Genomic DNA, 21,506 nt, shown 5'->3' with positions numbered 1-21,506 from the left:
ACACACTCTGGTAAATAATGCTCTCCTCACATCTGCCATCGGATCGCTATAATTGGTCCCTGACAAGTTGAAATGCTGTGTTACAGAGAGACGAATCATCCGGTAGTCTTCATCAAATACTGTCAATCAGGAATCAGGTAAGTCAAAGGACGGTACGTAAGCAGCTGTATGTCATCGGATTTTATGGAAGAGTTGCAACACACAAACCAAACATCACAGCACTCAATGAATAGTGTTGACTTGGCTGGTGCACTATATGTACATCCTATACACTCCATGAGGAGTGTATAGGATGTACTGTCAATTTCTGCAGCATAACCCGAGTACTTTTTCAGCTGTGGTAGCACGTTGACGTTTCGATTAGGTGATTACGTCAGTCAGTGTTTATCTAGGGTGGTGTTACAGTTTTGCTGCAATAGCAGAGTGGATTTATTGCAAATAAGGCATCCTATGATGACTCCACGCTGGAAGTCACTTCGCTAAACACCTTTGCAGGAAGACCCTTACAAGAGACCATAAATTAGGAGTTGTATGTTGGAGAATATAATTTGTTTCTTCTTTTAGTAGTTCATTCACTCGCTGAATGGCTTTTGAAGTTAGCTGTTCTGTACAAGTCTGGGCGTCTACATCTTGAGCCATGACATGGATAAAACATCTTGCTGAGTTTCGCTTGATAGATTTTATTGCAGGACGCCAGTAATAGTAGTGTTATTAGCGTGCATGATGGCTCAAGTTGACACATCTCTTATTCAAGATGGAGTATAATAACAAACATAAATGACATCAGCATATAATCAAACGACGACCGTTTGTGCTAGGTACAGGAAGAAAATCACAAACGGATGGAGCAACGTTTACCTTAACAGTTCTTTGAGAAACAACAAGTATGGCGGATCTGTCGGTAAGTGTTTAAAATTCTTATGCTCGTAATTTGATTCTCCAGTGGGATTAAAAGTGTCTAATTGATGGGACTGCAAATAACGGGATAACTGTCGCGGCCCCAGCTCTGGGCTTACTGTTGTTATATTTCTCTCATGGAGCATATATGAATATTTGTTTTTCGTTTGCTGAATAACGAAAAGATATCCGTATTTTTATATATCATTCTGCAATGCATAATTCTGTTCCAAAAAAGTATTTATTTCTTGGAATAAAATATTAAAACTCTGTTCTTCCTGTTTTCCATTTGAATTTTACTTTTAGAATTTGGTGAGTGAAGCGTACCACTTCACCGTTTCACTGACACCTTATTTATAATTTCGCTGTTCACAAATTTTATCGCTGTCCCATTTTTCTACCATTGGTCAACAGCAGTATTTCAGAAATTTGTGAAACTCTAATGTGAAACGAGAATTTCAGGAATAGTCTGATAACGCTGGTTTACAGTGTATCTGGGGTTTGAGCTAAATGCATGGATCAGTTCCGCATGGACCTGATCTCACTGTAAAACCTCCACCAGAAACTTAAGTCCACATCTTTTTCCACCGAAGCAGAAGCTAAAGAGGTTAGTGAAGAGGAATGTTATCAACCAGAAAAATTTTAACTCCACAGCAATTCACGCAAGTCGAACTGAACGATTTAGTAAGGGACTTAGGTCTTCCAAAGTATGCTGCTGAAATTCTGGGATCTAGACTTCGAGCGAAGAACTTACTTACTCCAGACACATCACTTTCCTGGTACAGAAATCGTGAAAGGGAGTTTATACAGTATTTTTCACAAAAAGGTCCTCTCGTATATTGCAGTGATATCGCTGGTTTAATAAGTGTCTTAGGAGCTCCATCATATGTTCCTAGTGAATGGAGACTATTTATAGACTCTTCTAAGACTAGTTTAAAAGGTGCTCTTTGTATAATGGAGATAAGTACACATCTGTGGCAGTTGCTCATTCAGTCTACTTAAAAGAAACTTATGACAAGTTGCTTCTGGAGAAAATTAAATATCAAGATCATGAATGGCAACTATGTGGAGACTTCAAAGTATTGTGTATGTCGTTAGGGCAACAGTGTGGGTACACTAAAATGCCGCGCATTATTTGTGAATGGGACAGCAGAGCTAAAGCGCTGCATTGGACAAAGAAGCAATGGCCCCGGAGACACAATCTAACACCGGGGGGTCAAAAAATATCGTGCACGAAAGTTTGCTGAAGCCAGATAAAATACTTTTACCTCCACTGCATATCAAGTTAGGCATAATGAAGCAATTTGTTAAAGCATTGAATAAGGATGGCAATTGCTTCACAGTAAACTTCCCGGTTTATCTGACGAAAAACTTGGAGGAATCTTCATTGGTCCCCAAATTAGAAAATTGGTTTTAGACGGTCAGTTTGAAACTACTATAACTGGCGTTGAAAGGGAAGCCTGGATTGCTTTTAAAAGTGTAATGGAAAACTTTCTAGGAAATCATAAATCACAGGATTATGAGAAAATTGTTCAAAATATGCTCGAAAAGTTTTGCAATATGAGTATCAAAATTCACTTTTTGCACGCCCATCTTAATTTTTTACCCTAAAATTAGCATTATTAGCATTAGTAGAGGAATATGATGCAAGAAAGCAAGCTTATGCAGCATCAGTCAAAAAAAAAAAAAAAAAAAACACGCTCCCATTTCACCCCTCCGTTCGTTCCAAGTACCTGTCCAGCTCAGCCTTAAATTTACTTAGGCTACCAACTTCCACAACAAAGTATGGAAGTCTGTTCCACCAACCAACTACCCGCTGGCTAAAGGCAAACTTCCCACATCTATCCTACATCTGTCTTTCCTCAATTTGAATTTATGCCCTCTCAAATGATTATTCTGAGCAAGAGGAAGAATTCCATCAGCATTGAGCATGCTAAAACCATTCAAGGCTTTATACACCTCAATCACATCACCTCTCAGGTGCCTAGTCTCCAGACACTGTAATTTTCAAAACTTAAGCCTTTCTTCGTAAGAGCACCCCTTTGTTCCATTCACTAATCTTGTTGCCTTTCTCTGTACTCGTTCCAACAGCTCTACATCCTTCTTGAAATTCATCAAGTTTATTTACCAAACTCTTAGCATTGGTGCACACGCAAGTATACCTGCACCTGTTCCTTTTCTTAACTACCCTAACACAACCCATGTGTTTTCTTGTACCGCAATAACTCCCAGCAGTCTGTGAAATACCCTGCATCTTGTTTTCCAGGCTGCTGCTCATTCCAATGGAAGCAGTGCAAGAATCTCTTTCACCTCTGCCAGTGGCTACTGTTAATCCATTAGTCTTTGTCTCCCCCCAAGCTAGCAGTTTTCCGACCCACCTAACACTGCCTCGATAGCATCAGCAAATATTCTTGCACCCTTTCTATTTAAGTGTATCCCATCCCTGTAGAAGCAATCTCTCCTGTTAACAAGTACAGTCCAGGCTGAAAAAATTCTACCCCTTGAGCATTGCACAATCTTTGTGCATTCTTGCGCAGATGAGCGAAGAGCAAGGGGAGAGATTCCATCAGGACATAAAGGAAATGGAGCAGAGGTACCAGGGAAGGTGGAATATAAGCATGATGGCCGACTACTGCTGTGTTTAAAAAGAGAGAAACCTGGCACTCTACATAAAAGAAAAACGATTAAACGTTCTTTTCAAACAGAGACGAAGGTCTGATTAATGAAAGTTTCAGAATTTTGATTAATACTTGTTAGTATTTAAGTATTTTTTGATATATGAAAATGTAATCCTATCAATTTGTCATTACAATAAAGTTATATACTTTCATAAAAAACAATACTTTTTTATTTCTTAAATTGTGATGTATCTGGATGTGATAGAAAAAAATCTAAGTCATGTTTGAAATCATAGCAACATATTTCGGCAGTAGGACCTATGGAAATTCAAATACCAGTGAACAAACTTAAATTTGTAAACTAGTGTAATTATTTGGCAACATTTTGTGAGGTTATTTGTTCATTACAAACCTCAAAAAATGAGATTATCTAAATAGAATAAAGACTGTTGGAAACATTTTTTGTTTACGAAATTTCATAGAAGTGATGTAAACAAAGGAAGAGGAAACAGAAAACATGGAATGGCTTTGAACAAGTTAGGTAATGAACTCATTTCATTAAAAACTTCTGTACTATGCTGAAGTGAAGTGTTTACCAAAAGTTCAGCACGAGATGGGCAGAAAAGTGGGTAAACCTATTTCTGCTTAGTTTATAGGTTTCACAAATTTATCAGATACGCTTCTACAGGGATGGGATACACTGAAACGGAAAGGTTGCGAGAATATTTGCTGATGCTATCGAGGCAGTGTTAGGTGAGTCGAAAAACTGTCAGCTTGGGGATACACAGACTAACAGATTAAGCCAGAGGTGAAAGTGATTCTTGCACTGATTCTACTGGAATGAGCAGCAATTTTGAAAGCAAAGTATTGGGAATTTCAAGAAATGCTGTGAGTCATCATGAAACAAGTAAATACATTGCCGTTCTTACTCTTAGTCACGCTAAGAAAAACAAGTGTACGGGGTTTTTACATGTACACACATGCTGCGAGAAAGTTTAATAAATTTGATGAGTTTGCAGTACTGGTCAAGACATCAAATGCAGACATCGTTGGGACTTCAGAAATGTTCTCTCATTCAGGTATAAGGGATGCAGAATTTGGATTAGGGGAGTACAATGTGTACAGAACGATAGGAGTGCGGGGGAGGTTATGCTCTTAGTTAAGAAGCACATAAAATCGAAGGCAGTGCATCCAGTCGACATGGGTAGCCAGTGCAAAGTTGAGTTAATTTGGTGAGATAAAAGCACTGGGAAAACAAAAAGGACAGCAGGATTGTGCTTGAGGCCTAGAGACCTTCATGATTACATCAAGGTCTCTAGGCTGATATCACTGCGCGTGTAGCACAGTGATATCATCACCGTCTTCCCCACACCGGGTAGAAAAGGCCCGGGTTCGAATCTCGTCGATGACATGAGGAACTTTAATGTGCTTTTTTCACTCCGTGGCTGAGTTAGTCGGTCTCAAGCGTACATAACAAGGTTTTTCCCCCTAGAAACTGGGGTTTTTCGTTCAGCAAAAACAGACAAATCTACCAAAGAACACACGCAATTAACAGGCATAAGACACACAGCACGGCATATGTACAACAAACAAATGTACAGAGAAATAAAGTGGACCAGCAAATCAGACTGTCCTATAATGAGGGATTTTAAATTTACTGATATTGACTGAAATTTGTGGGTTGGTTACTGGCAGCCAAGCAACACTTTTGTTTATTTATTGGATGATTGTTTTCTACATCAGCATGTTCGAGGGGCAGCCAGAGGGAGTAATACTCTTAATCAGATTTTCGGTAGTGATTAATCATGCATTAGGAATCTGCAGATAAAAGTACCACTAGGTGGTAGTGATCACAGTGTATTGATTTGGGATTTACTTAAAGATGTAACTACCATTAGGGGTAAACGGTTTTTGCTTTTGTAAAGGTGACTACAGTGGTCTCAGATAGTTTTTAAGTTCTATACTGTGGAACCAACTAGTGATGTTACAATCAGAAAATTCTAAATCGGAAGCGTTCAAGAAAATAATCATAAAAGCTAGAAGGCTTTTCATCCGACTCAGAAATCCATACCTAAATGAATGTCAGATGAACTGATGAAACTCGTGGCACAGAAGAAAAGTGCATGGGATGCATATAAATTATCGGGCGACACAGAAGCCTATGGTAGATATAAATCTCTAACACAGAACTAAATGATTTTATAATAACTGGAAGAGAAATTGTTTCAGTTAAACATAAGAAAAGCACCTGGGGTGGAATGGATTTATCGAGTTATATTAAGGGAGGAAGCGAAGGAAGTAAGCAAACCTTTAGCTATAATTATGAGAGCATCCCTGGATTCATCAGACTTCAGTGGATTGGAGATGTATGAGAGCATCCCATATTCACAAAGGGGTTCAAAGAGTGACACGAGTAATTACAGACCTGTTGGTTTAACTTTTGTTCCAGGGAAAATAATGGAGTCACTGGTTAAAGTGATGCAGAATCATCTAGACAAGGCCGCAATTATATTTCAAACACAGCATGGGTTGGTTAAGGGGAAATCTTGTTTGACCAATTTGATTGGATACCGCGATGTGATTACAAAGGAAATGGATGCAAAAATAACTTTTAATATCATATACTTGGATTTCAGGAAAGCTTTTGATACTGTTACACATAAAAGTCTGCTGTACATATTGGAACAAGTTGCTGTTATGGATAAAAGGATGGTTGAGTGGGAGAAGACAGAGTAGTAATCAATGAACATTGCTCCTCATCTGCTAATGTCATTTGTGGATTCCCCAATGTTTCGGTGTTGGGCCCATGCTGTGTTTTATCAATGATATTGATGAAGGAATATCAGGCTTAATGTCCAAGTTTGCAGATGATACAAAGCTTGGCAGAGTGGTTAATGATGACAGTAATGAAAGTATACTACTGCAACACGATCTGGAAAAGTTATGCTAATGGGTTGAGAAATGAAATTGAAGTTTATCATTGATAAATGCAAAGTACTGCAGATGGGTAGCAGTAACTTCACAGTAACATACCAACTGTGTGTACTACACTCGGGGCAGTGGAAAATACCCTGGTGGTATTTGTGCAGTCATATATGAAGTTCTCTAAGCAATGCAGACAGGCTGCCAGGATTGCTCATGGTGTTTTGTGATTGATATACAGGAACTCTGCTAGCAGGGATAAGGTGATTGTCCCATTCTATATAAAACAATGGTCAAGCCACATCTTGAGTCTACATACAAGTCTGGAGGCCTCATTTTAGAAGGATATGGAGCTGCTAGAACTAGTACAGAGAAGCGCAACGAGATTGGTGAGAGGTACAAACGGGTTCTCTTAGCAAGAAAGGCTTCATTTCTACAAATTGCAGTGTCTGGAGGCTAGGCACCTGCGCAGTGATCTGATTAAGGTATTCATGGCTTTGCATGGATTGAGCAAGCTGAATGCTAATGGGACTCTTCTTGCTCAGAGTACACACATGAGAGAGCACAGATTCAAACTAAGAAAGGACGGTTGCAGAATAGATGTGCGGAAGGTTGCCTTTAGCTAACGGGTGGTTGGTTGTTGGAAAAAACTTCCATCTGTCGTTGAGGAAGTTGATAGTTTAAATAAATTCAAAGAAGAAATAGACAAACTATTGTAGAGAATAAATAGGTGAAATGGAAAGTGTCGTGTTTTTTTTTTTTCTTTTCTTTGATTCTGTATAAGCTTGCTTTCTTGCATCACTTGTCCCTGCTAATGCAAAAACCCCATGAGCTGTTCTAGCAGCATGTCTTCATTGCTCAAAAACTTTATCTGACTGCACAATTACTCCATGGTCTCGTTCATTTTCCTCTACCGTGAGTGTAGAGTTTAGTGCTACCCATAATTCAGTACTTTGCATTATAATTTCTCAGACCATCTGCCTCATTTTTCTAGATCCTGTTTAGCGTACCGTCATTCCTGTCATTAACCACCCTGCCAACCTTTATATCGTCTGCAAACTTGAACATTAACACTGATATACCTTCATCAATAACATCGATAAATATAGAAGACAAACAAGGGGCCCAACATCGAACTCTGGGGTACTACACTAATAACATTAGTCTACGAAGAGCAGTGTCCATTGATTACCATTCTCTGTCTTCTACCACTCAACCATCCCTTTATCCACAGCAGTAACGTGCCCTTAATGCCACACTGATTTATACGAATGTGATCGGTTTATAGTTTTTTTAAATTTTAATTGTGTCTAATTTAGACAGTGGTATTATTTTAAACAGTGCGAAGTTTTATATTAAAATAAATGTAACTGCCGTCTGGTCGGTGATTAGATAGAAGTAACCCCTGACTTGTAGCCGTGGATGGTATTGTGCACAGCAAGGTACGCCTAAACTATATTTCCAGTAAACAGTTTGATTGTCCTATAATGAAGAGAAGAAGGCAAAAAGAGCAGACCATCTCCACCAATGAAAAAGTGGTTTTCTAAGAGCTAGAGCAAAGCAGGTACGATCACTGCCGTTAAATTCCACCTTAGCTAAGATATACACAGGAAGGGGTTGACCATCCCGCCTTAGATGGCATCACTTCTGGTTAACGAGTCGCGTACCTTCCCCGCGATACAACTTGAACAACGTTAACAGCTTGAAGAAACTCCTCCCTGCAAATACGGTGGACGTGCTGAACTCTCTGAATATTGATTGGATACGTTCTGTATTCATGAGCATACAGGAAAAAAATTCTGACAAACTCGTGAATTTAATGGAACTGCGAAGTTAGGGAACTGTTGAAGAATCGACAATGCAAAGAATTTATTTTATCCACATAATTGTATGTTGTTAAATGTGTCCGTAACAAAGCACTTTTGAGAACACTTGTAATTGCAGTCTGTCTCATTTCTTTTTGCAACCGCGAAATGCTTCATTCAATGAGAGGCATTGAACTTTATCAAAGAGAAACCGAATCTCAGAGTGACCTTATTTTTGTTCCTCAACTCTCAATCGAACTATTCTTGTTATTGTAAATCCCTTACGTAGTTTCTTAATTCTCTTTTCCACAGCAGAACCATTCTCCTCCCGAAGTGAGTGCAAAGGAAGCAGAGGATGAACCAGAAAGAGAAAAATGGGGAAGCAAGACCGAGTTTATACTGTCGTGCGTTGGCTATTCTGTTGGACTTGGAAATATCTGGCGATTTCCGTACGTAGCATACGAAAATGGTGGAGGTAGGCGACCACTTAAAATTATATATTTAAAGTAAAAAAATAAGTTAATTAATGTACGCAATGCACTACACTTCAGGCGCCAGTTGACCGCATGTAACAACTTGACATTGTTACATGCGGATGGACAAGGTGAAGATAGGCTCTGTCCCTCAAGGGCAGAAAATACGAACAGTATCAATGAGACCTTTTGAAGGTACTATTACTGAGGCCGTTTCATATAATGTGCACAAAAGGTATTTTAATGTTTGCATCCAGGCTCGCCTTCGTGGGTAACACGCTGGTGGTAACCACTGTCCTCCTCCACAACACGAATGGGAAAAGATTCATGTTCGAATCCCATCAATGACACGAGAAATTTTTATGGGTTTCTTATTTTTTTAAATTTAATTCTTATGTATATATATATTTAGTTTTTTTACTGGCATGGTTTGTTGCGGATATATCTTGTATTCAAAAAGAAGTTAAGGTCTTTGGCGTTTTCAGATCATTAAGTACATTCTACAGCGAAGTATATATAACTTGAAATATTAGAAATAGATCGTAGATATAGTTTAGCTTAATTTTCAGCACTCACCTCATAGTAATCCGCTTAGTTTGTTGAAAGTTTCACCACGTACATAGTAGTTATGAAATTTTAATAACTTAAAGAAATTATAAATTTAAAAATTACTAAATTATGAGCTTTAAAAAATTGCCTAAGAAAGGAAAGGATCTAGTCATTAGATCACAGCACATAAGGACTCCTTAACATAACATCAGTATATTAGAAATAATAATTATGAAACCATCAGGGAAAAAAGCTGCAGAAAAATACAATTAATGTACAGATCTACCATCAAACGTGTGCATAAATAAATTCAAGAAAACTAGAAGCGTTCCCACCTTTATGCGAAAGGGCTTACGAAGACGAATGCTATGTACAAATATTTGTGGAAATTTTAACTCCTTTAGGCATGGCCCCCGATACGACTGCTCACATCTCTTGCACCCTTGGCGTTCTTGGAGTCTTTTCTGAGTAGCTGAGTTCAAAAGGATCAAGGCCATCGAGAAGGACCCTATATTTCTAACATCATTTGTATTGTATACCCTAATCAGGTGAGCTGAGGGCCGGCCCTCAGCTCACCTGACTGCAGACCGAAGTAGAAAGAGATCCTTCTTGTACACTACTCGTGAAAGAATGGCCACCATTTTCAACGCTGTTATTTACATAATTTCTACCATGGTTTCATAAGAAATCGCACGATTCTATCTGACAATAAATCGAAAATTTATTACTTAGGCCCAAGCACATCAAATGGTCAGTAAAAAAATAAAATAAGTGAGTCAGAAATACGGTGCTCTTAAAATAGTTGTCGAGCATATAATATTCCGTAATTATATATTTTTTCCCTTCCTAGGTGCTTTTCTTTTACCTTATTTTATACTTCTGTTGGCGGTGGGGAAGCCAATGTACATGATGGAATTGTGCTTGGGACAGTTTTCGAGTCTCGGACCGGTATCTGTGTGGAAGTGTTTCCCAGTTGCAACAGGTACGTATCAGAGAGAGAGAGAGAGAGAGAGAGAGAGAGAGAGAGAGAGAGAGAGAGAGAAATGCTTAAGTCAAGGGTTCTCAGCCTTTGCGACATCGCAACCTTCTAAAATGATGAATTAATTTATGCGATCATCCCATAAATAAAATTGATGATCTCAATTCGTTTGAGTTAGGCATGAAATGTGCAAAATTTCCTTTGCAAAATGTGCAAAGTTTTAAAAAATCTTCGATCCCTTTGGGCCGGGGCTCGAACCAAAGTCGGAGTACTCCTGACTTAAAGTATTGTATGCTTGATTGTTCCAAACTTTAATTGCAGTTCACAACCAATGCTACTTTTATGTTACTGTTCATATATAAATTTTCCCATCCCACTGACCCTGATACTATCGGTGTATAAGCATAGTAATAATGATAGTAAAATAGACGTAACAATAATGTATTTCTATACATATAATGCATAAAATAATTTATCAGATAAGGAGATGCCAATAGTGAAATGCTTATTTACAACTTATAAAAGCAGAAATATAGGATTAGTTGGTAAATAGCTTTATGCGAAGAACAGGCAACGGGAAAGATGACTGGCATTAATGGGCAGTACAATGTCCTTATCAGTTTTAAGGCGCATCTGCATCTCAAGCAATATTGCGCTGTCATTGTCCCTCCGGAAATTCTACACCGTATATATAATTTACAACGTAACTTATATTGTATATCCTGACTGCGCTGATGTGGAAAACAACCGGTGGCGCCTGACCTCATATACTATGCATATTCTGACTTTCCATCCATTCAGATAAGGCTACAAGGTGATATAACCCTCTCAACCCGGCTGGGTTAAAGGGCTGTAGCTTCTTTTCTGAAGTTTATAATCACCAAAGGTTCTGACCTGGATTTCCTGCTTAAGTAAAATAGGGTTAGATAATTAAGTGAAAAACCGCCACCACCAACAACTGTGGTTATTCATCCCGCAAACAGGAGACTATAGTCCGGATTATGGAAGGAAGAAGCAGCCCCGTATTTAGCAGTCACTGGCTCAAACCCTAGTCACTCAAAGCACGTGTACTTAAGCACCCTCGCGCTTGACCACTCGGCTGAGGAGGAATATTAACTTATAGAAAAACACTGCACGGTATGAAAAGTGGGATGGCACTACACAATCAAATCGTAATGTCAATTAAACGCACCCAACTCCCAGCTCGCCAGAATGGTTACAGTCCCTTCAACATACAACGCAAAGTACATTTTCCTAAATCTACAATTATTTCATTAAACCAAGTTTAGTGAAACTACAATTTCTGATTCATTATCTTGATGCCGCTCATTATTAAAACCTAAAAATAAAGGAAACTCATTTATTACCAGGATTATCAATGCACTATTAATAATGCGCTGGTCGTCTTCCCTACTACTTCTACACCCCTGAGATTCTGATTGACCCAGGAGAAAATAATCAATTCTCATCGAATAACACTAAAAAATAGCAAGATCGAGGAGGCATGCAGTTTAGAAGTATCACAGAATCAGAAGAATCGATATTTTTCAACATTTCTTATTTTACTAGTTAGCCATTTACTAATAATACTTGTGCTAATTATTTACTGCTCATAGGAAAAAAAAGAAAACTACCCTCGCGTCCCCAGAACACAAAATTGGCTAAATTGCGTGCCAAAATGGGGATAAATCTTTTAAGAAAACTACCCTCGTGGTTCAGAACCAAAAATTATGCATTTTGTGTTCTGAAACAGTTGTTTGTAGGACCTACACTTGTGTGGTACTACACTGTTTCAAAACACAATGCTTTATTATCCTTCTTTATTATCTTTCACTCCAAGATTCTTGAAATTCTCTGCTACTCCCCTCTTAATTTGAACGTTTTTGTTTCTTTGCTGATTGAGCTGACATTCTGAACAATCTGTAAAGGGCAAATAGCAATTAAAATATTGATGCGAATTCATGGGAATTAAAGAAGAATAATCTTCAATCTCCACGCCACAAAAAACAGTAATTAACAACGAAAGAGGCCACACTAAATGCTCAATGTGGATAATACCTCACACATAACTTTACCAATAACTTATGTTGTGAATAAATGTGTGAAATAAAGGAATTTTTTTCTTAAACAGCCTCTGAAATCGTATTTTCTTTCAATTTATACTAAAACCTATTGGTAGCCTTAAATTTTTGCAAATGACTGTAAATATGATCACGACATTCACATAAAGGGTAAATTTTTATTATCACTAATATCTTTCCTTTATTTAAATACGATATTAGAAAAAAAATATGAACAGAATGAAAATATGCAACTCCATTGGCGTATGTCACTCTGAATTCCACATTGCCCAAAAACTTTGTACGCGTGCCATGGGTTCGCCAGCCCTGGTTTAGGCCATAGTACCCTAGTTCACGTATGATGCTTTGTATGGTCTTTTTTTATGGCAATGTCGGCTGGAAAACATTTGAGATCGGCTGACTACTTCAGCCTCGATCAAAAAGATTTGAAAAACCGTTGAAAGTTCTAAAACTCCCAAAAATCTTAAGTTCCAAATAAAAGAAGGGGGAAAAAACCATAAAGATGCGATTTAAGTGCATTAACATTAAGTACAAAAATTAAAACACGCAACTAAAATACTGAATTATGACATCCACCTACCCACAGCGTCAAGTTGAGATTCTACCTTCCAAATCAGACGAGATCCGCAAAATAACTGTAGTACTTGAAAAGCAGCAATATTCATATCGGTTCAAGTTGGAATTAAGACCTACGATTCTCGTTTTAAGATAGTAATACTGAACTGGATTGCAAGAACAAGAAAACACAATTCAGTCCAAGCTCCATTTTAACACAAATATGCCATACAGTACTTCGCGAAACTTGGAATGAATTGTAAGAGAGAAGAAGGAAGTGTGGCAGCAAACAGCACCGCACGTCGGTGCTATGGAATATAAGAATACAAACAGAAATTAATAGATATCAAACCTGTCATTATTTCTCTAATCGTACTTTCTGTTTCCAAAACAAATTCTAACCTTCTTTCTCCATAAAAAACAGACTTATGAGTGCCAACTACAATATAAGTAATAAGTATAAAAAAAAAAAAAAAAACAGATTAGTTCCACACTACTCTGTAAGGGAGTGTCGACAAAAATCCTACGCTACTAACTTAAGTAATGCTAGCAAAAATATAAATCCGTCAAAAATATCATACAGTCAAAGGTCCCACCACCAAGGAAATCTATCACAAATCTTGTGGCCGCTTCAGAGCTTGTGGGGTTTGCTTACGTTAGGACAGCTGTTTCGAAGCTGACTGGCTTCTCATCAACTGTCGGGTGGTCACTGTTTGAGAACGAACTGCGTGAACAGTGTATTTTGGCTAGAAGCTGAAATCAAATAAAGTTGGGACGCATTACTGCGTTAGATGTTCGCTCACAGGATCATTCTCTTCACCCTGAAGATCGACGCCAAGTACTCGGTGCTAAAGCTTGGCTTATGTCAACTTAGAGACAAATACCGTTATCCACAGTTCGGCCTAAGTAATGAGCTTCGAAACAGCTGTCTTGTTTCGAAGCTCATTATCAGTAACTTAGGCTGAACCGTGGATAACGATATTACAATTTAAAAAGATATTACCAACTGATTGAACCGTGATAACGTTATTTGTGTCTGAGTTGAACATTGGTCCAAGCCAAGTGCTTGGCATTGATCTCCAGAGGCCTGTTGTATTTTAGGCGCCTCAGCGACTTACATGATACTTTTTGCACTATTGTGTGTTATGTCTGTACAAGTTCAGATATAATACACAATTGGCCGATTTGTCTGCGCGGGCAGATTTACACGTTGTGTGGGATGAAAAATGGGCGGAAAAACTCACAGGAAAACTCTGCCCCTCCATTTAAGATTGGCTGTCTACAGGACTGATGACTTTTTAAATCCCTCCACTCGTCGGCGGGAATCGAACTCAGACCTCTCCAAATGAGTAATAAGTGGTAAAAGCACCACGAAGACTCTTCAAATGGAACAGAATTGTATATAAGGGCTACCCAAGAGCTATGTGTACTATGTTCATAAATTGCGTGTATTCTCTGCTGGATTTTCAGGGACGGGGAGAAGGAAAGGAACCTCACTGTCCACGCCTGAAATCTACTAACTTGGCCACGGATTTAAAAACAAAACAAAAAAAAAGTTCCTCTCCTCATTGAGGGGATTAGAAACCGGGCCTTTTACACAGAGCTTTTAGAAGCCCTGTGTAAAAGGTAATGATAATCAAGACGGTAATTATAATCACTCTATCAGATTTTGTGCGAAACCTCTTCAGAGGAAACAGTAATGAAATCCCCGTGATGAAACTTCTAACGCAGTGATGAGTCCCAACTTTATCTGATTGTTGAATCATCTATAAATCTGCCATTCTGTAACATTAAGCTTTAATGGCATTGTTGAAATTTGTGGAAGTTAAAATATAATGGTCGATCCGAGACATTTATTTCATGTGGTGAAATATTACCAAGTTTTCAACTAGAAAGTACATTATCTTTAAACAAATGATAATATTCACCATTGAAACGGAACTCCTTCCTTCCTTCCTGTTGGCACCAGTAGATTCAATGGGTTTAGAGATATGCTTCTTTTAATTCTCGAATGGTATGAAAAGTCTGCAAATAGAACCTTGGTCTCTTCAGAATCCCATGTGTTACGACATTGGGCAGCATGAAAACCTGTGATGATTTTCCTGCATTTCCCGAACTTGGATCAGTGTTCTTGTGTTCCCTTACTTTAAAATCCATTCGTTTGTAGGAGACTCTGTTGTAACATCTGATATGATAGCCTGGTCATCTGAAATTGTTGAAAGAGGACATGGCGTGCTTCACAATCTGCCTGATTGATCTTTACATTAAAATAATGGTGTCAGTGGTTTTATAATTTTATAGCAGTAGCCGTAGCAATTTTTTCTTTGAACATTTACGACCTCATAAAAATCAGCAATAGAAATTACTTTAGGTGCAGGTGGGCTACATTAGTGAAAATGCTGCTCACAAAAGATGTGTCATACTTGAACATAGATTCAAACACATACTGGCTGAATTATAATATCGTAATTTGTGCGAAACTTCAGCCAGTCTGGGACACGCACAGTTGCGATAAGATATAAACAGACATTTTTATTTGCATTCCTAATTTTGGACTACTTGATTACATTGTCTTATATTAACTTGTATCATCTGAAGGTACACAAGAGACTTTCACCAATTATCTCTGTGCACAGGTATAGGAGTTGCTCAAGTGACAATATCGATGCTTGTGTCCATATATTACAATGTTCTCATGGCCTACGCCCTCTACTACATGGCTCAATCCTGTAGATCAGTGCTTCCTTGGAGTGACTGTTTTGAATGGTGGGGAGCCAGCGATAACTGCTATGTCAGAAAACAAAATCAGGTAAGTTTCCGACTGTATTTCTTGCTTGATATCAATGGACTATGTGTTAAATAACATGTAACTGTTGAAGTAATTCCTTTTCTTTCTTCTTTTTTTTTTTGATTGTCCTTATTGAAAGCCTGGTAACTTCATTTTAATTAGATATCTATTACAACAGCTATTCTATTAATATAAGCGCCTTAACCTCCCTTTATTCACGTCTAAGCGTAATTTCTTAACTCACTTATTTTTAATTTTACAAAAAGTACATTTATCCACCCCCGACCATCCAATCAAATTCGTACTAGGATTTGTTTGTTAAGTCTCAAGAATCACAGAATTATATTATTTGCATTATTATACACATACACAACCATCTCATGGTCCAAGCTGTAGCATGAAATCCTTGCCTCAGAATACAGAGTATCTCCATTCTATATTAGGGTCACGACCTTGCCCTATTCAGCCATTAAGCCAAGACCGGTTTCGAAGTATCCCTATTTTCTGGCACCTTCAGCTACAGGCCACTAAGAATAACTCCTCTTCGGTGAATTATTCTAGGTTCTTTTAAGTCCGCACAACCATGCAACTACAATTTCAATACACTTTCGGTTATGAGTGCACGCTTGGGGACCGTTAATACCAATATTCCCTTTCTCCTCAGGACTCAATATAGCAGCAACGTGTCTTACTAGGAGGCAACCAAAATATCCCGTATCGCAATAGCGTTGATTCTTTGTCAAACTAAGTGAAAATGTTTTGGGTTCAATTCCGGTTTCCAGCGGAAGTTAAGGAATACTTTCCATCGGGGACGTAAGGAACCCTTTTGAGCTGTTTTACTCGATTGACGAATTTGTAAGTCTCGGGAGATGAGTCATATCGCTTTCCCCTTTCGACAAACTATAGTTTCTCGTATAGTAACAGGTAAATCGACTATAAAATACATATGGTGCGTAGAAAATGCACTTTCTTTCGGGTATTTTACAAGGAGCACAATTGTTTCCTGAGTATAAGACAATTTGGTTGACTTCTCTTGCTAGAGCAGCCACGTCATAATTAGGGGTCTCATTGCTCTACCTTTCAACCGTGATATTCTCTCAAAATGTGGATATCCTCTCAAGGCTATCAGCCACAATTACGATAGTAATCCGCTCCATGATGTTAGAAAATGGTAGCTTTTTTCAAATTCTCTCCAAATGAAAGAATATCAAGGATCAGTTTCAAGATTGAAATTCCACTCATCTGTAAAGAGAATTTTCGGCCTTGGCGCTAGAAAGGATATTATCTTCACCCTCTCTGGCTTCAGATGAGCTTTGTTGTGGTACAGAAACACAATTGATGGAAATATCCAGTAGTGGTTTGGCCGAACAGCCAGGGGAAATGTCCAGGGGCATGTATTTAACGGGGGGGGGGGCTCGCAAAGCAGACCAAAAGTGTGGGAGAGTGGGACAGAAAGGGCCATTGTTCCGAAATCATTTTATTATTTTATCACAGTGAGGCTAACAGCTATAATAAAACAACAACATATTATGGAAACATATTCCACACTTCTGAAATAATTGAGTCGTTATTTGGAATCGTATACCTTGAAATTAACTTATTACTTCCGTGCTCCTATGTTCACCTCATCTTCCTTTTCTCTTTAAAGAAAATTTCCTAGAAACGTCCTAGGAAATTTCTTAACTTACTGGTAATCGGCCACAAAATTACTTTGAAAAAGTAGTAAAATAATTTTTATTCCTGAATTTCTCAAAAATTCTCGATTTTTTGAGAAATATTAGTCTAGCTGATATCACAAATCATTACATTTTTTTCTCGAAAAATTACGAATGGGTTCTGTTTCAAAAACTTGTTTGTTCAGTCAATTGTTCTGAATACATTTTCCTAGAAACAAAAAACGTTATTCCTCAAAGCAGCCAATTTGATCCATAATGAAATTAAAATCAGGGCCCATTTAAGCACTCTCGGAAGTTTGAGCACAACTCTGGGGACCCCAGATTGCCCGAATATATAAAGTAAATTGTAATACTGTATAAGTAAAATTTTGAGCTTCTATCGCAGCTGGAGCCAAGCTTAAGCTTCCCCTCTTTAAATGGGTCCTGACTAAACTGCTACACATTAGAAATTAAAAATAATAGAAATCAGTATACTATTGCACCATCGGGTGGAAAAGGCCCGGTGTGGCAAGGTTTCCCCCCCAGAAACTGGTGGGTTTTCGTCCTGCAAACAGGCAAATCGACCAGAGGACACACGCAGTTTACAGACAAAATAAATGGGTAGATGTAATCATTCATAGGGTACCCTAATATTATAATTTGGTTTGTTATTTCTTTCTGTTTTTTGTTTTGTTAATATGTGCTCTGTTATTTCTTTCTTTCTGGGTATTATGATTGAATCTTGATTAATAAACGTAATTGAATAAAATGAGTACTAACAAAGATACTATGTCAGGGGAGGATAACAAAACAAACAGGAATAGGAAATCCACTGTTAAAATTGAAGAGCTCCCAATATTGAGTCTTTTGTAAGTAATGACGAGGTAAATACAGTGAATGGGTTTTTTTAACGAACCTGTGGAAGACAGTGACGGGTATTCAAATTCTGATAGTAAGGGTTCCATAACACATTTAAGAAAGTCTTAAAGCAAGGTAATAAGCTGAAGACTGAAGGGGACAAATTTGACAGTATTAAGCAACACGACCCTCTTTCTGTTGAACAATGCAGTGTTGATTGGGCTATGGCTGTTTCTGGCAGGGCCTTGGAATGTGACTTGGATGTCGACAGCTCTGCTTCCTCACGAAACAGAACCCCTGAGAATTATATTATGAGTAGACGTGGTAGACGGGTTTATCGTGACGTAGGAGAGAGTTCTGTGAGCACTCCTACTTCGATTAAGAGTAAATGTTCTGTTTTGAGAAGGAGAAGCAATAAACATAAGAAAAATCTGAATAATGTATTAAATGAAGTAGAGGTATTTAAGGATAATGATGAAGAAATGAGACAAGTCAACAGGAATATAGAAATGGACTTAAACATTGACGATAAATATACGAATCCAGTTGAGGATATTGACTTTAATAATTCTGTCAACATTGGCGCCTACAAACATCAATATGCCTCACGCTTCTGGATATCAGTCGCATGATTTAGTGGGAAATGAACTGGATTATGAATCAGATTGAATAGATTCACGGTTGTTTGATAGAGATGGACTGAATAACCAAAATAAGCAGAAACAAGCACTTAACGATTTCCATAATGAACCAATCAATGTCGTCATAGCATGTATGAGAAGAAAGTTACAGGAATTTTTATTTGCTAAAGACCATGGAATCAATAATGATGCTATCTCTCAAATATTGGCTAGATGGGCTTATCTAGAAAGTTTGGCCTTGAAATTCGGAATAGGTAATGAACGCTTGAAAGAGAGAAATAGCAGGATCACTAACTGAATACATAGCAATAATTTGAGGTATACTGACAAGCCATAAAGTGAGATTGTTAAAATGGTGTTAAAAATGAAAATTGGAAGGATAGCATAAATAATTATGGCAGCTATGAAAAGCGGAATAATGTGCTTAGAAATAATGTCAGTTCTAATAATGTACTTCTGATGAGGCTTGAGCAAGATTCTAAACTCAAGTCTAGATGGATGTGGAAAAGGCGGTCTCTAAAATCATGGAACATTCGCTTAAAAAGGTACGAATTAGGAGAATGCGAAGACTACCTGACAAGGTTAGTACTGCGAATAAGTATGAGTCTAACAAAGAGCTTGAGGATATTAAGACAAATGACCTCATACAGAAATTGAGATTGAATATCACTAAGTCTGAAAAACCTGGCTTAAAAATAATATTATATATGTAATCAAGGACATAAATAAAGAAGATCAACTTAATGAGTTATATGAAAGAAACCTATTACACATGGGGGTCTAGGCAGAGATGACGTCAGTGACGAGGTGAAAATACGTTTCTCTAATGAAAACAAAAACGGAATTAACTGGATCTTGGAAATATACTGTCGAGTTAAAAAGTTCCTTGATAAACAAATATACGAATCTTTATTGGACTGATGTCCTACAGGTTTAAGGAATTTCATTTGGTTACCATTTGTTATAATTGTCAGAGGTACGGACACACTTCTAAGACATGTAAAACTGGTAGGCCGGTTTACAGTCATTGTGGTGTGATGGGTCATAATTTTAAATTCTGTAAAAATAAAAACAAACCTCAGTGTTGTTCCAATTGTAGTGCGAAAAATAGGTCTGCTGCTCATTCGGTTAGAGATAAGAAGTGTCCTGAATACATATTTGCACTGAACGTTACTAAGGAAAGAAAGTATTCTGCGCTTTACAGTAATGAGCAATAGCACTCTTACCCATAGAAATAATATGTTTGACAGATTTGTTAGGACAATTTTTGGTGATTTGTCGTTAGCTGATTTGGATAGTATTAATGCATTTCATTTGGTTCAACTATTACGACAGAAGTTATTTGATGCCTCGAGGGAGTCAATGAAATAAAGCAAAGTAACCGTGCTCCGGTGCAATGGTGGTCCCTGATCTTACTGATCTCCAGAGGGAGGTCAACAGGGCACGTAAGAAGTTCCTTCGTCAGAAATTCTGGAATAATAAAGAATCTACTTCTAGGTTGAAAACTGTGTATCAATTGATCAAAAGAAAATATACCCGTTTAAGAGCTAAAAGGAAATTTGATGCTTGGAAAAACTTTCTGCAAACTGCTGGTAATGAGGATCCATGGGGCATTGTTTATAAGTTGTGTTTATACAAATTAAGGCCATCTGGAGATGGGATAAGTTCTATGCGTTCTGGAGACTCTGAAACGGTAGATTGGCTCGGCATTATTAATGTTATACTTGGTCACCTTGTCAATGGATCTCTTCATCACATGGATGAGTTGAAGCATTCTGACAGTGTTGATCGGTTAGATTGTGGTTGTGTTAGCGAGATTCAAGAGGAACGATTTTTAATGGAAGATCTTAATTCAGCTGTAAACAAAATTCGTAATAACAGGTGTCCTGGTATGAGTCTCATTGAAGGGGAAGTTATTAAAAGTTTCTTCAAACTGTTTCATTAGCATCTTCTTCTTGTTTTCAATAAATGCCTGCTTGAAGGAATTTTTCCCTTGGCTTGGAAGAGAAAAATTCCCTTCTTGTCGTCCAATTGCACTTCTTCCAGGTTTGGGCAAGGTCTATGAACGCATATTTTCACAGCTAATATTGCAATATACGCAAGAAAATTTAGGATTTTCAAATAAGCAATATGGCTTTACTCCTGGTCATGGTACAGAGGATGCTTTAAAATCTTTGGTTAAATTGTTGAGAGATTCAAATGCAAAATGTGTTTTTGACATTTTCGTTGATTTTGACAGAGCTTTTGATAATATTTCTAGGGACAGTGTGTTATTGATGCTTCGCCTCGCAAAATGCTCCCATTAGCTTTATAGCGTCATAGTGAATTATTTTCAGGAAAGATCTTTTAAGGTTAAGTCTAGCCGGAATTCGGTAACTAGATCTGCTATTCGAGTATGTCCACAGGGATCTGTTTTTGGGCAATTGGTATTAAAGGATTGGTTACGGAAGGAATATAGTCATGTTCATATGATTGCATATGCGGATGACTTCGTAATATTAGTTGAAGCTTTTCACGGCTACAAATTGAACAACGATCTAATGAAATAATAAAAGATCTGAATGCTTGGCGTGACTTCCATAAATTAACAATATCCAGGTCAAAAACAAATATATTATTGCTGAAGGGGAACCTATGTGTTCATAGAGAACGTCATATGCTGATTGGTTGTGAAAGTATAAAGCC

At 37.8% G+C, this 21,506-nt stretch overlaps 1 protein-coding gene across 1 annotated transcript in view; it reads left to right on the top strand.

The window, feature by feature from the left end:
• Positions 1-626: 626 nt before the first annotated feature.
• LOC150081018 (sodium-dependent proline transporter-like) overlaps positions 627-21,506 on the top strand; it is a 54,058-nt gene continuing 33,178 nt past the window's right edge. The window contains exons 1-4 of the mRNA XM_090382012.1: positions 627-901; positions 8,555-8,717; positions 10,115-10,246; positions 15,516-15,688. Coding sequence (XP_090238138.1) covers positions 887-901; positions 8,555-8,717; positions 10,115-10,246; positions 15,516-15,688 — 483 coding nt within the window. The 5' untranslated portion in view covers positions 627-886. The remainder of the gene's footprint in view (positions 902-8,554; positions 8,718-10,114; positions 10,247-15,515; positions 15,689-21,506) is intronic.

The sequence above is a fragment of the Mastigoproctus giganteus genome, chromosome 9, assembly GCF_048544385.1.
Source record: "Mastigoproctus giganteus isolate SK-2022 chromosome 9, ASM4854438v1, whole genome shotgun sequence".
Taxonomy (NCBI): domain Eukaryota; kingdom Metazoa; phylum Arthropoda; class Arachnida; order Uropygi; family Thelyphonidae; genus Mastigoproctus; species Mastigoproctus giganteus.
This window is presented reverse-complemented; position numbering and strand designations above follow the sequence as displayed.